At 34.3% G+C, this 11,774-nt stretch overlaps 2 protein-coding genes across 2 annotated transcripts in view; both read right to left on the bottom strand.

Annotated features, from left to right (window-relative positions):
- Positions 1 to 3,819, bottom strand: part of catip (ciliogenesis associated TTC17 interacting protein) — a 5,506-nt gene extending 1,687 nt beyond the window's left edge. Inside the window, exons 1-7 of the mRNA XM_051112776.1 lie at positions 3,579 to 3,819; positions 3,366 to 3,453; positions 2,804 to 2,989; positions 2,228 to 2,283; positions 2,034 to 2,120; positions 1,745 to 1,912; positions 607 to 731 (exon numbers count right to left, since the gene is read on the bottom strand). Coding sequence (XP_050968733.1) covers positions 607 to 731; positions 1,745 to 1,912; positions 2,034 to 2,120; positions 2,228 to 2,283; positions 2,804 to 2,989; positions 3,366 to 3,447 — 704 coding nt within the window. The 5' untranslated portion in view covers positions 3,448 to 3,453; positions 3,579 to 3,819. The remainder of the gene's footprint in view (positions 1 to 606; positions 732 to 1,744; positions 1,913 to 2,033; positions 2,121 to 2,227; positions 2,284 to 2,803; positions 2,990 to 3,365; positions 3,454 to 3,578) is intronic.
- An 85-nt stretch (positions 3,820 to 3,904) lies between these two features.
- pnkd (PNKD metallo-beta-lactamase domain containing) lies at positions 3,905 to 10,548 on the bottom strand. Its single transcript, XM_051113423.1, has 9 exons — positions 10,365 to 10,548; positions 9,758 to 9,873; positions 9,565 to 9,677; positions 9,067 to 9,125; positions 6,143 to 6,235; positions 5,649 to 5,815; positions 5,331 to 5,417; positions 4,531 to 4,646; positions 3,905 to 4,413 (listed from the first exon to the last, which is right to left on the bottom strand). The coding sequence occupies exons 1-9, from the start codon at positions 10,523 to 10,525 to the stop codon at positions 4,240 to 4,242; spliced, it is 1,086 nt and encodes a 361-aa protein (XP_050969380.1). The 5' UTR covers positions 10,526 to 10,548; the 3' UTR covers positions 3,905 to 4,239.
- Positions 10,549 to 11,774: the final 1,226 nt, after the last annotated feature.

The following is an 11,774-nucleotide window of genomic DNA, read 5'->3' as shown; positions in this document are numbered from 1 at the left end:
CAAAAATACACTGTATGGGTCAAAATTATTTTTGTTTTATGCCAAAAATCATTAGGATATTAATATTTCATTAAGGTATTTCATAAAATTCCTACTGTAAATATATCAAAACTTAATTTTGGTTAGTAATAATGCATTGTTAAGAAATTTATTTGAATTTTTTTTAACTTTATTTGCAATTTTCTGCACCCTCAGATTCCAGATTTTCAAATAATTGTATCTCGGCCAAATATTGTCATTTCCTAACAAACCATACCATACATCAGTGGAAAGATTATTTATTCAGCTTTCAGATGATGTATTGATCTCAATTTGGAAAAATTGACCCTTATGACTGGTTTTGTGGTCCGTGGTCACATATATGGAAGCACTGGTTTTGTTTGAAAATCATTGTTCAAATGATCATTGTCAAGCATTTGACCTTTGTGTAAGTATGTCATAAAAACAATGAGTCATCATTTTACTGTCGGGGATTTGTCACTTACATGTAGTGTAGACAGAATCACTGTTCATAATACGTTTTATTGTCTTTAGTCGCATAACGCCACCAGAGAAACAGATAAGACACATTTTGCTTTCCAGGAAAGACTGAAGTAATTATTGTACCCATCAGGCAAGAAATAGCAATGCCAAGTTCCTGAGGAGTCCTTTCCAGAGGAGACAGTCCTTTCAATCCCAAAGATATCGACTAACTCTTCCCCAATCATCTGCTTCTTGCACCCAAGTGCTCTCTAAAGCAAATAAGTGTATCAGTCACATTAAAAAAATAATAAAAAGCACACCATCTACTACCATACATTAGCAGTCAAAAGTTTTGGAACAGTAACGTTTTGTTTTTTTTAAAGAAGTCTCTTCTGCTCAACAAGCCTGCATTTATTTGATCCAAAATACAGCAAAAGCAGTAATATTGTGAAATATTGTTACTATTTACAATAACTGCTTTCTATTTGAATGTATTTTAAAATGTAATTTATTCTTGTGATCAAAGCAAAATTTTCAGCATCATTACTCCCGTGTTCAGTGTCACATGATTGTTTAGAAATCATTCTAATGCTGATTTGCTGTTTAAGAAACATTTATTATTATTTTCAATATTTAAAACAGTTTAGTTCATTTTTTCTTCAGGATTCCTTGATGAATAGAAAGATCCAAAGATCAGCATTTATCTGAAATAAAAAGCTTTTGTAATATTATACACTATAGCATTCAAAAGCATAGAGTCGGGATGATTTTAAATTATAGAAATTAATACTTTTATTTAGCAAGGATGCTTTAAATTCATTGAAAATAGACATTTTTAATGTTACAAAAGACTTCAATTTCAGATAAATGCTGTTCTTCTGAACTTTGTATTCATCAAAGAAACCTGAAAAGCTCTTCCGCTGTTTTCAACATAATAATAATAATAATAATAATAAATGTTTTTTGAGCAGCAAATCAGAATATTAGAATGATTTCTAAAGGATCATGTGACTGGAGTAATGATGTTAAAAAAAATCAGCTTTGAAATCACAGGAATAAATTACATTTTAAAATATATTCAAATAGAAAACTGTTATTTTAATAGTAAAAATATTTTAAAATTTCACTGCTTTTGCTGTACTTTGGATCAAATAAATGCAGGCTTGGTAAGCAGAAGAAACTCTTACTGTTCAAACACGTTTAACTGGTAGTGTTTCTGTTCACATTGAATTTCAATAACATCCCAGCGCTGAAATATCAGCAATTATCTCTCTCTACTTACATAAACTGACTTAGAAAGCACAGTATCTGCATCAAATGACAGGAATGTCATGTTTTCTGGAACAGTCTTCTGTTGAGCCAGTATACGCAGGATCATTAAGTTGGATGCTTCAGATACAAAACCCCTTAGAGAGCTTAGTGGAAATGTGTGGGTTTGAGTCTTCACTCCCTATGGAATGAAAAATGAGACCTTGTTATTATTCACACAAACTTTTGAAACTTTCCTGTTTTTTGTTTTTTTGCACAAATTGACATAAATGTATTTTCATCTTGTGCAGCACAGCACTCACCTCGTTCTCTGAGATGATCCGGTTTACCACTAATTGATCGTCCTGTTTAACAATATGTACTTTCCGGTCCACAGTATTCTTTTCTAGCTGGAATGTTTAAAACACCTCAAATTTTACAGCCATTATTTTTATAATATTAAACAGATACCCTATGCTTTTTATAAACTTTGCTATATGTCAATAGAAAAAGATACCTTTACATATTCATGATGATTCTCTTCCAGTATCTCAAGGTTTCCGGATATGTAGGCTGGTAAAAACACAAGGGAGCAAATATAGGGTTTAACAATCTTTAAGAAAAGACTGTGATGACACAAATGTCATTTGTGACCTTGGACCACCAGTCTTAAGTTGCACGGATTTGTAGCAATAGCCAACAATACATCTTATGGGTCAAAATGATCTATTTTTCTTTTATGCCAAAAATCATTAGGGTATTAAGTAAAGATCATGTTCCATCAAAATATTTTGTAAATGTCCTACTGTAAATATATCAAATTTATTTTTTGATTCGTAATATGCATTGCTAAGAACTTCATCTGGACAACTTTAAAGGCGATTTTCTCAATATTTAGATTTTCAAATAGTTGTATCTCAGCCAAATATTGTAATATCCTAACCATACATCAATGGAAAGCTCATTTATTCAGCTTTCAGATCATGTATCAATCTCCATTTTAAAAAATTGACCCTTATGACTGGTTTTGTGGTCCAGGGTCACATTTGTGTTCTCACTAACAAATAATAAAGAGAAGGAAATGTATGCTCACCTATAATCGATGTACCACAAGGAATGTCATCAATCGTTCCATGACTGTTGGCATGGAGAAGATAGCAAAGCTCTTCATTGTAGCTCGCTTTGCTGACACTCAGAGAGAAGTCTCCCAGTTCCCGGCCCGAATCTGACACCGTCACAAGCGAGTCTGCGAACAAACACTGGTCCAGATCCTTAGGTGCTGCAAGTGACAACAGAAGAGGCTTGCAATCATAAGTCAATTGGAATAATACACTGTTCATATACTGTTAGTCTTGAATAAAGATTCATTAGAAGATTCTTCAGAAGAAACATTCAGTACATCTAATGTAAAGGCACATTTATGTATTTGTCAGTGCTTCAGCTTTATCACAATCATTGAAAATCAACTGCTCAAATGACTTATTAAACAAAAAACGAGATAATAGTACAAAGCAACTTAATGAATGTGAGGAAAATTAGAGTTTACCCCGTTGCTGCCATTAACAGATGGTTCCTGGCCTTAAAATAGCATATCTGACAAGCAAACTTCAGGAGTGACGTCACATACTCAATCATAATCATGTTTAATGACTTACCAATGTTGCAAATAAACTCCACTGCGTTAAACGAAGCTTTCAGTTCTTCTGTTTCATTCTGTGTTGATTCACTTTCCTCCATGTGTGTCTTAGAAAGTCCAGATAAACGCAGATGCAATCAGTTCAGGTAATAATTTAAAATATTGCCTATATATATATATATATATATCATGGATTTTTGAGGGCGTAGCAGTTGCATTTACTTGAGTTTACCTGAGTTTCAACTGCTCAGTCCTTCAGCAGATATCAAACAAACAGGAGCTACTTTGCTAATGCTATTAAAAAATATATCAGAATAAACAGAAAACAAACTAACTTTACAATTACTTGAATGACTTTAATATTAAAGAAAATAGTACGGGCTACTAACAGCGTCTTTATTAGGCTTGTAACTCGTTTTATTTACGGTCTAGATGCGTTTTCGTTCTCGCCTCAAACTTATTAGCATCTCCGGTTTCCTTAGTAACGCGGTTGTTGTAAACATCTACCGTAAACCTTCTTGTAATCACGCCATTTCACAAGCATTCAAAACAGACAAATGATAGTTAATAATTAATAGGTTTATTATTATGACGAACCGTTCATAAATATCAGTGCTTGTTGTACCTTAAGTATTCATCAAACATCATTTTAAATGGGAATCACTGCACATCTCCAAGAGAGTCAAGGGTAAGAAAAAACATGTTTTAGAATTACATAAATCTATTTTTGTATACAAAATAATGCCCAGGTCTAAGTTACTTCACTTTTTTCTTTTGGCTCACTGTTTAAATTCACATTAGTGTTTTTAATCCAGCACAGAAATAATACATAGGGAGCAGTACATGTTTAGCTTGGAATGGTTTCAGTGGTTGTTTCCAGTGGATAAAAAGCCTTATCGGTCCTTATAAATGTCCTTCCGTCTGCGCAACTCTTCTAAAACACGGGCGCGATATGACGTCCAGTCCTCGTCCTGCTTCTGCTGCAGACCCAGAGCCCGGTGAAGATCCTGGGAGTGGCTCCGCAGGAAGGGATTGTATTGCTTCTCCTCTGCTAGGGTGGATGGACACTGTATGAAAAGAAGAGAGAAGGACTTCAAATCAAGTTTGGCTGGTAGGAATATTATTTAGAAGATTTAGAATAATATTGCAGGTCTACGGATGGAACAAATTCTTGTCTTCCTTACTGTGCAGAGTCTTTGGCCCCTCTGGTGCAGCACCCACTGCAACTTCTGCTCCCGTACAACATTGCAAGGCTCCACTTCAGCAGCAAACAGCAGGTTATCTTCAGCATATTCATGTCCTGAGAAGAAAAACCGACTTTATTAACATGAACGTCAAGCTTTTCCTTAGAATCACACCCAAATAAAATATACATCTGAAAATCTGTGTACAAAAACTAAAAGACTGCAAAGACTTGACACATTACAATTATGGTTTTTAAACTCTCTGTATGAATTTTTTTCTTATGCAGACCACAAAATAACCTCTGTGAAAAATGTTGGTAACTAAACAGTTTTGGTTCCCATTGACTTCCATTGTATTTTTCGTCCATTATTTGGTTAACAAACTTGCTTTGTGTTAAGCAGGATGAAGAAAGTCACATAGGTTTGGAACTACATGTATGTGAGTAAATAATGACAGATTTTTCCTTTATGGGTGAATTATCACCTTTTAAGCATGCTTCACAATGCTGTGAAAAAATATATTTTGGCAACCAATCATAAATACAATAATAATTAATGAACACAGCTTGTATAGTTGCAGAAACTCTTATGGATTGAGCTTAGTGTCAGTGCCTGAGAGAAACAATTTCAAAATTGCCATCAAAATTTTCAACTGAAGTCTTGACTATCCAGGATTTATTCCACTCCCAGAGTAAATTATAAACAGTGTAAAAAAAACACAAATACAGTAACTGGATAAAATTCTGGTTAACAGCTTCAAGTGTGAAAAGCCCCTATATAAAGTGACTGTGTTTCCTTACCAGGCCAAAGCAGAGTTTCATCGTTTAGCGATCCCACTGTATCCAGAGATGACAGCATAGTTGAGGCATTACCCTCAAACATTCTCCCTACAAGGGATGGAAATGAGTCAGAGCTTTAAATAGAGCAAGCTGGCTTCAAGAATTCGGCTTTCTGAGCATCGATACTGAATAAATAGTCATTTAAATAATTGTAAAGTATATATACAATGTCAAACATTGCAGGCAGGTAACAACAACACTACAGATATTTTAAACAAAATGATATAATACATTTTTAAGTGCATACGGAGATAACAGAATGATTAATGCCATACTCACCACATCCAGAGAGGAATACCAGATCCCCTGAAAACAAACTGCTGGGGCCACCTATCGCTCGGCCATCAAGCAGGTAGATCATGTGACCCACTGTGTGGCCAGGAGTATAGAAGGCCCTGAAGTGCAGCTGCGTTCCAAAATCTATTGTGTCTTTGTCTGAAAGGGGGCTAAACAATCCAGAAAACGTTAAATTAGGTTGTCTGTTTCATGCTTTCATACATTTCATTATAACGTAGAACACAAAAGAAGATATTTTGAATTTTTTTTTAAATTTTACAATGGTTGAAAAATTTGGTTGACCTGTACCGTATGGACAAAAACAGCTGAAACATTCTTCAAAATATATTCTTTTGTGACCCCGGAACAATTAAAGTTATACAGATTTGAAACGACATGCGAGTGGGTAATTAAAGAATACTCATGTTTAGAACTGTACATTTAACAGATAAAAATAATACATGATGGAACAGTAGAAGATAGTCAAAGGTACTAACTGTGTAAGGCCTGGAATGTTGTCCATAGCATTCCCATACACACGACAGGACCTGTAACGTCTCTTCAGAGCCCTGTTCCCTCCACTGTGGTCCCTGGTTGGGAAAAGTGCATATGCAAAGTATAGTTTGATTTAGTTTTCATGTTTAGACATTCAATATTGATTCTGTTAAGTTCATCCATATATGAAAATTATGTCATCATTTATTCATCCTTGTGTCATAAGCTTACAAGACTTTTCCACTGAAAGTCAATGCAACATTTTCAAGATTCAAAAAAGTATATAAAGTCATATTTAAAGTAGCAGTTTAAGCCAGATCTTCAAAAGAGATGATCAAATATGACCCTGGACCACAAAACCAGTCATAAGTCGCATGGGTATATTTGTAGCAATAGCCAACAATACATTGTATGGGTCAAAATTATCGATTTTTCTTTTATGCCAAAAATCATTAGGATATTAAGTAAAGATTATGTTCCATGAAGATATCTCTTAAATTTCCAACTGTGGATATGTATATATGTATTGCTATGAACTTAATTTGGACAACTTTAAAGATGATTTTCTCAATAATTCGATTTTTTTTGGCACCCTCAGATTATCAAATAGTTGTATCTCAGCCAAATATTCCCAAATATCCTAACAAACCATACATCAATGGAAAGCTTATTTATTGAGCTTTTAGATGATGTGTAAATCTCAACTTTAAAAAAAACTGATTGGTTTTGTGGTCCAGGGTCACAAATGTGCACTGGTCGATATATACAGTACTGTGCAAAAGTTTTAGGCCACTAGTATTTTCACCAGCTAAAAAATGGTTTAAAGTAAGTTATTTCTATCTTTTGCTGTAGTGTGTCAGTAAAAATATCGGTTTACATTTCCAAACATTCTGTTTGCCATTAATTGTAATAATCTAGTGAGATTTTTGTTTGCACAAGGAGTCTGACAACAGCCAGTGCTCCACACAGATCTAATCTCATCATCATCCAGTCTTCCTGGAATGACATGAAGACACAGAACAAACTGAAACAGAGTAAATCCAGAAGAACTGTGGCAACATCTCCAAGATGCTTCAAGAGACCTACCTGCAAAGCTACCTGAAAAATTTTGCGCAAGTGCACCTAGGGCAAAAGCTGCTGTAAACGCAAAGAATGGTCGCACCAAATGTTGATTTCATTTAGTTAATAAAAGGTAAGTGATAAAGAAAATCTATTTATGACAGCATCCTCATTTTACAGCATTTTTACACAAGTGCCTAAAACTCTTAACAGTGCTGCAGCTTTGCATGTAGGTTTCTTGAAGCATCCTGGAGACTTTGTCACAGTTCTTCTGGATTTAGTCTGTCTGAGTTTGTTCTGTTTCTTCATGTCATTCCAGACAGACTGGATGATGATGAGATCAGATCTCTGTGCACTCGCTGTTGTCAGAATCCTTGTGCAAACAAAAATCTCACTGGATTATTACAATTAATGGCAAAATGAATGTTTGGAAATGTAATCTGATATTTCCTACTGACACAGAAAAAGACAGACTTTAACTGACTTTAAACCATTTTTAGCTGATGAAAATACTAGTGGCCTAAGACTTTTGCACTAAATTACATCTTTCTCAATCATGTCTCATTTATATGGATTACTTTTAAAATGTCTTGGTTGGTTAAAACAGAGGTCTGATGGGTTTGGAACAACATGGAGGTGAATAAATGATGACAGACTTTCATTTTTGGGTGAACTATCCCTTTTAAAGGCGAAGTTCACTTCCAGAACAAACATTTACAGATAATTTACTCACCACCTTGTCATCCAAGATGTTTGTGTCTTTCTTTCTTCAGTTGTAAAGAAATTATGTTTCTTGAAAAAAAAATTCCAGAATTTCTCTCTATATAGTGGACTTTAATGGTGCCCCCAAGTTTGAACTTCCAAAATGCAGTTTAAATGCAGCTTCAAATGGCTCTAAATGATCCCAGCCGAGGTAGAACGACCAGTCATTTTCTAAACAAATGAGCAATTTATGTACTTTTCAACCTCAAACGCTCGTCTTGTCTCATCTCTGCGATGCGCATGCATAGTCTGTGTAATCCGGGTCAGTACAGTTAGGGTATGTTGAAAAACATACCTGTTTTCTTCTTCAACATCAAAATCGCCCTACATCGCTGTTTCACCTTTTTTTTTTTTTGTAAAGGGAGTTTGATATTCTTTGCATGTTTACTTTGCAAACACTTCGTCAGTACTTCTGCAGTGATGCAGAACGATTTTGAAGTTGGGGAAGAAAACGAGGTGAGAGTTTTTCAACATATCCTAACTGTACTAACTGTCTCGACCTGAAAAAAAACAAGAGTTCATGCAGACCTAGACAAGATGAGCATTTGAGGTTAAAAAGTATAGAAATTGTCAATTTGTTTTGAAAATCACCGATCGTTTTGCTAGATAAGACCCTTCTCTTCCTTCTTTCCTCTGATGGGATCATTTAGAGCCATTTGAAACTGCATTTAAACTGCATTTTGGAAGTTTAAACTTGGGGGCACCATTGAATTCCACTACACAGAGATAATTCCTAAATTTTTTTCCTCAAGAAACACAATTTCTTATCAACTGAAAAAAAGAAAGACACAAACATCTTGGATGACAAGGGGGTGAGTAAATTATCTGTACATTTTTGTTCTGGAAGTGAACTTCTGCTTTAATGGTAGTTAGATGCCTCATATGTCTTAGAACTGGTGCAATGATCTTACAAAGCTAAAAGGGCCTTCATACTAAAAATAACTCGTCAGTCTTAGAACTCTCACCCAAACAAATCAGTCTTGATTTTTATGTAACATATCTAGTTGCTGATTAAACTAAAAGATTGTCATATCTACTGCTAATACATTCATTATGAAACTTATAGAGTCGTAGAGATTTTTGGCACTTTCAGATCAGGTCTTACCAGTGCTTGTGCGTGCAGAGAACAGCTTGTAACACCACCCCCTCTTCCTCTAAGCATGCCTGTGTGGGTGCAAGACCGACCATGAAATGAGATAAAGCAGAACTGTTGCTCTGGTTAATGTTATACGTAAGATAAGACGTCACTATACATCACATATTTCCAGTAATGCATGTCTTCATATATGTGAAGGATCATAGATATTTTAATTATGACTTTTTTAGCTTTACCACTAATCGATTACAATATCACAAAAAAAAAAACCTCGCATATCTCTACTTTTGCGCATAAGAGAAAGAGAAACTGGAGTCTTTCCATTACAACGACAGATTTCCAATAAAAATAACTGATTATTACTCCATCTTAAACAATTTTGGTAAACCAGTGAGGAATAATGAGCACTTCCCACTAAACCACATGGGTTTGGCAAACTCTCTACAGTAAGACACATAATCCAGTAAACTATTTCTGAAACCACTGCAAAGTTGTTTTGCATCCAACCTGAACAGGCTGAGGGTCAGCGGGATCAACCACAACAGCCATATTTGATGTAGTGTCAATGACCACATAGCTGTAATTGTCTGATAAGATGGGTACCGGTATGATCTTGATGCCTGTTGACAGTAATAGAGTGTGACTTTAGGTATTGATAATCATCTGTTGAGCGTATGATGGAAAAGGTGTTTATGCTCACCGTTTATTATAGTAGGTTGAGTTCTGGAGTGGCCGGCAGGGTACCGCTCCCGAGCTTTCCTCATCTGCCTTTTATGAAATATGTATCCGAGTCTGGTCCGAGTATATAGAGAATACCTGGAAGAGTTTTTAAAGAGAACACTTGTGTGTTTTATACCATTGTGTATGCCCCTCTATGAAATTGCTCCCCTTATGACACTGCAATATTATTGTAACTATAATATTTGGGCAGAAATGTTGTAGAATCAATCTAAATAATCAATTAGATGAGTATAGGAATCTATTTATTTATTTTTTACTACAATTACTAATAGTTTCTAAATGTTTAGGCTATTGTTTTTCATAACAGTTACTTCCGTTAGGTGGTGTTGACGAGCACCAATCCTAGAAATGAAATTTAAACCGTACATTTTCATACATATGAAATGACAAATCATTGACATTCTCTGAAGGGAACATTTGTTACGTCTTACCATAAAGAATTTATTTCAATACCACGTACAAACCGGTTCATGTAAATTAAACATCATATACGGTAGGTGTGGATAGAAAAACAGATGTCTGTGTAAACAAATAAAAAATCGCATGAGGACAAATAAGCCACTTACGCAATCCAAAACAGCGGTTTCTCCGTCCGAGCCATCAGTTTAGCGATCCGGCTGTTTTTCCATGCACTTTTTCTGGCGCATTTAAAAAGACGACAGATGTAAATCCCTCCACATATTAAAGCAATACAAAGTAAATACACTGTCCAGCCCGGAAGCGCCATTATAGTGGGCGTGTCAATGATGACGCATTTAAAAAGTACAACTACAATTGGTCGGAAGTAACAATCACCGTAAAGACTCGTGTTTTATTTTTTTCTATAGGCCTACAATGCATGCATTATTTGTCAGGTGCATGTTTTGCTGTCTGCAGAATTCAGCTCAAAGATTTAATTAATAATGTGGGCATTAAATTTTCTTTAAATTAAATGTCCTTACAGAAATTAATTTAAATCCCGTTAAAGATGTGATAAAAAAAAATTCTTGGCTGGCAAGAGATTTGTCTCTTGGTGGTCGAGTTTTATTATCTAAGACAGAGGGTCTTTTAAGAGTTTCCTATCTTTTCTTTGCAATGCATTGTCCAACTTTAACAAATTTATTTATTATATAATTTCATATGTAAAAATAAACCATGCAAAATTAAAATGGAGGTTGTAAGGAACAGGATTAATGATGGGGGTTTTGGATTTATTGATTTTACCCTGTTTAACCAGGTTTTAAAAGTGAATTGGTTAAAAAGATTATTAAAAAAAACTCTATGGAACATACACTACTAGTCAAAAGTTAAAAGATGTTTTATGTTTTTTTTAAAAAGAAGTCTCTTTTGCTTACCAAGCCTGTATTTATTTGATTCAAAGTATTTTTTCATTCACAAAAAAAAAAAAAATTGTCTCTTGAAAAATTGTGAAAATGAAAAATCGGCTCTTTTACATCCCAAAATGTGCATTTTTTTCAGTATTTTGAATATATTTACTGAGTGTACTGCAAGGGTAGCATCTATGTAATATTTGTATGTAACTTCTTTTATCTTGTTTGTTAATACATATCTGTGTGGAAGAGTCTAGACCACATGGCAATCTATATAAAAGCCATCCATTTAAAAGAAGATGCTGGAATAGATTTTCTGTTGATAAGATCATGTACAAAGTGGTTATTGAATTTATCATCAGTAAACAAAGTTCCTTCAACTGAAATAGAACTTATAAGATAGGACATAGGACAAAAAAAACAAAAAAAACATTTTTTGATCTTTCTATTCATCAAAAAATCCTGAAAAAAAATGTACCCAACTGTTTTAGATATTCATAATAATAATAAAAATCTTTCTTGAATAGCAAATCAGTATATGAATGATTTCTGAAGAATCATGTGACACTGAAGACTGGAGTAATGATGCTGAAAATTTAGCTTTGATCACAGAATAAATTACATTTTAAAATACATTCAGATAGAAAACAGTTATTTTAAATAGTA

This window comes from Labeo rohita, chromosome 6, assembly GCF_022985175.1.
Source record: "Labeo rohita strain BAU-BD-2019 chromosome 6, IGBB_LRoh.1.0, whole genome shotgun sequence".
NCBI classification, from domain to species: Eukaryota; Metazoa; Chordata; class Actinopteri; order Cypriniformes; family Cyprinidae; genus Labeo; species Labeo rohita.
Note: the sequence above shows the minus strand (reverse complement) of the source record. Positions and strands in the feature narration are given on the sequence as shown.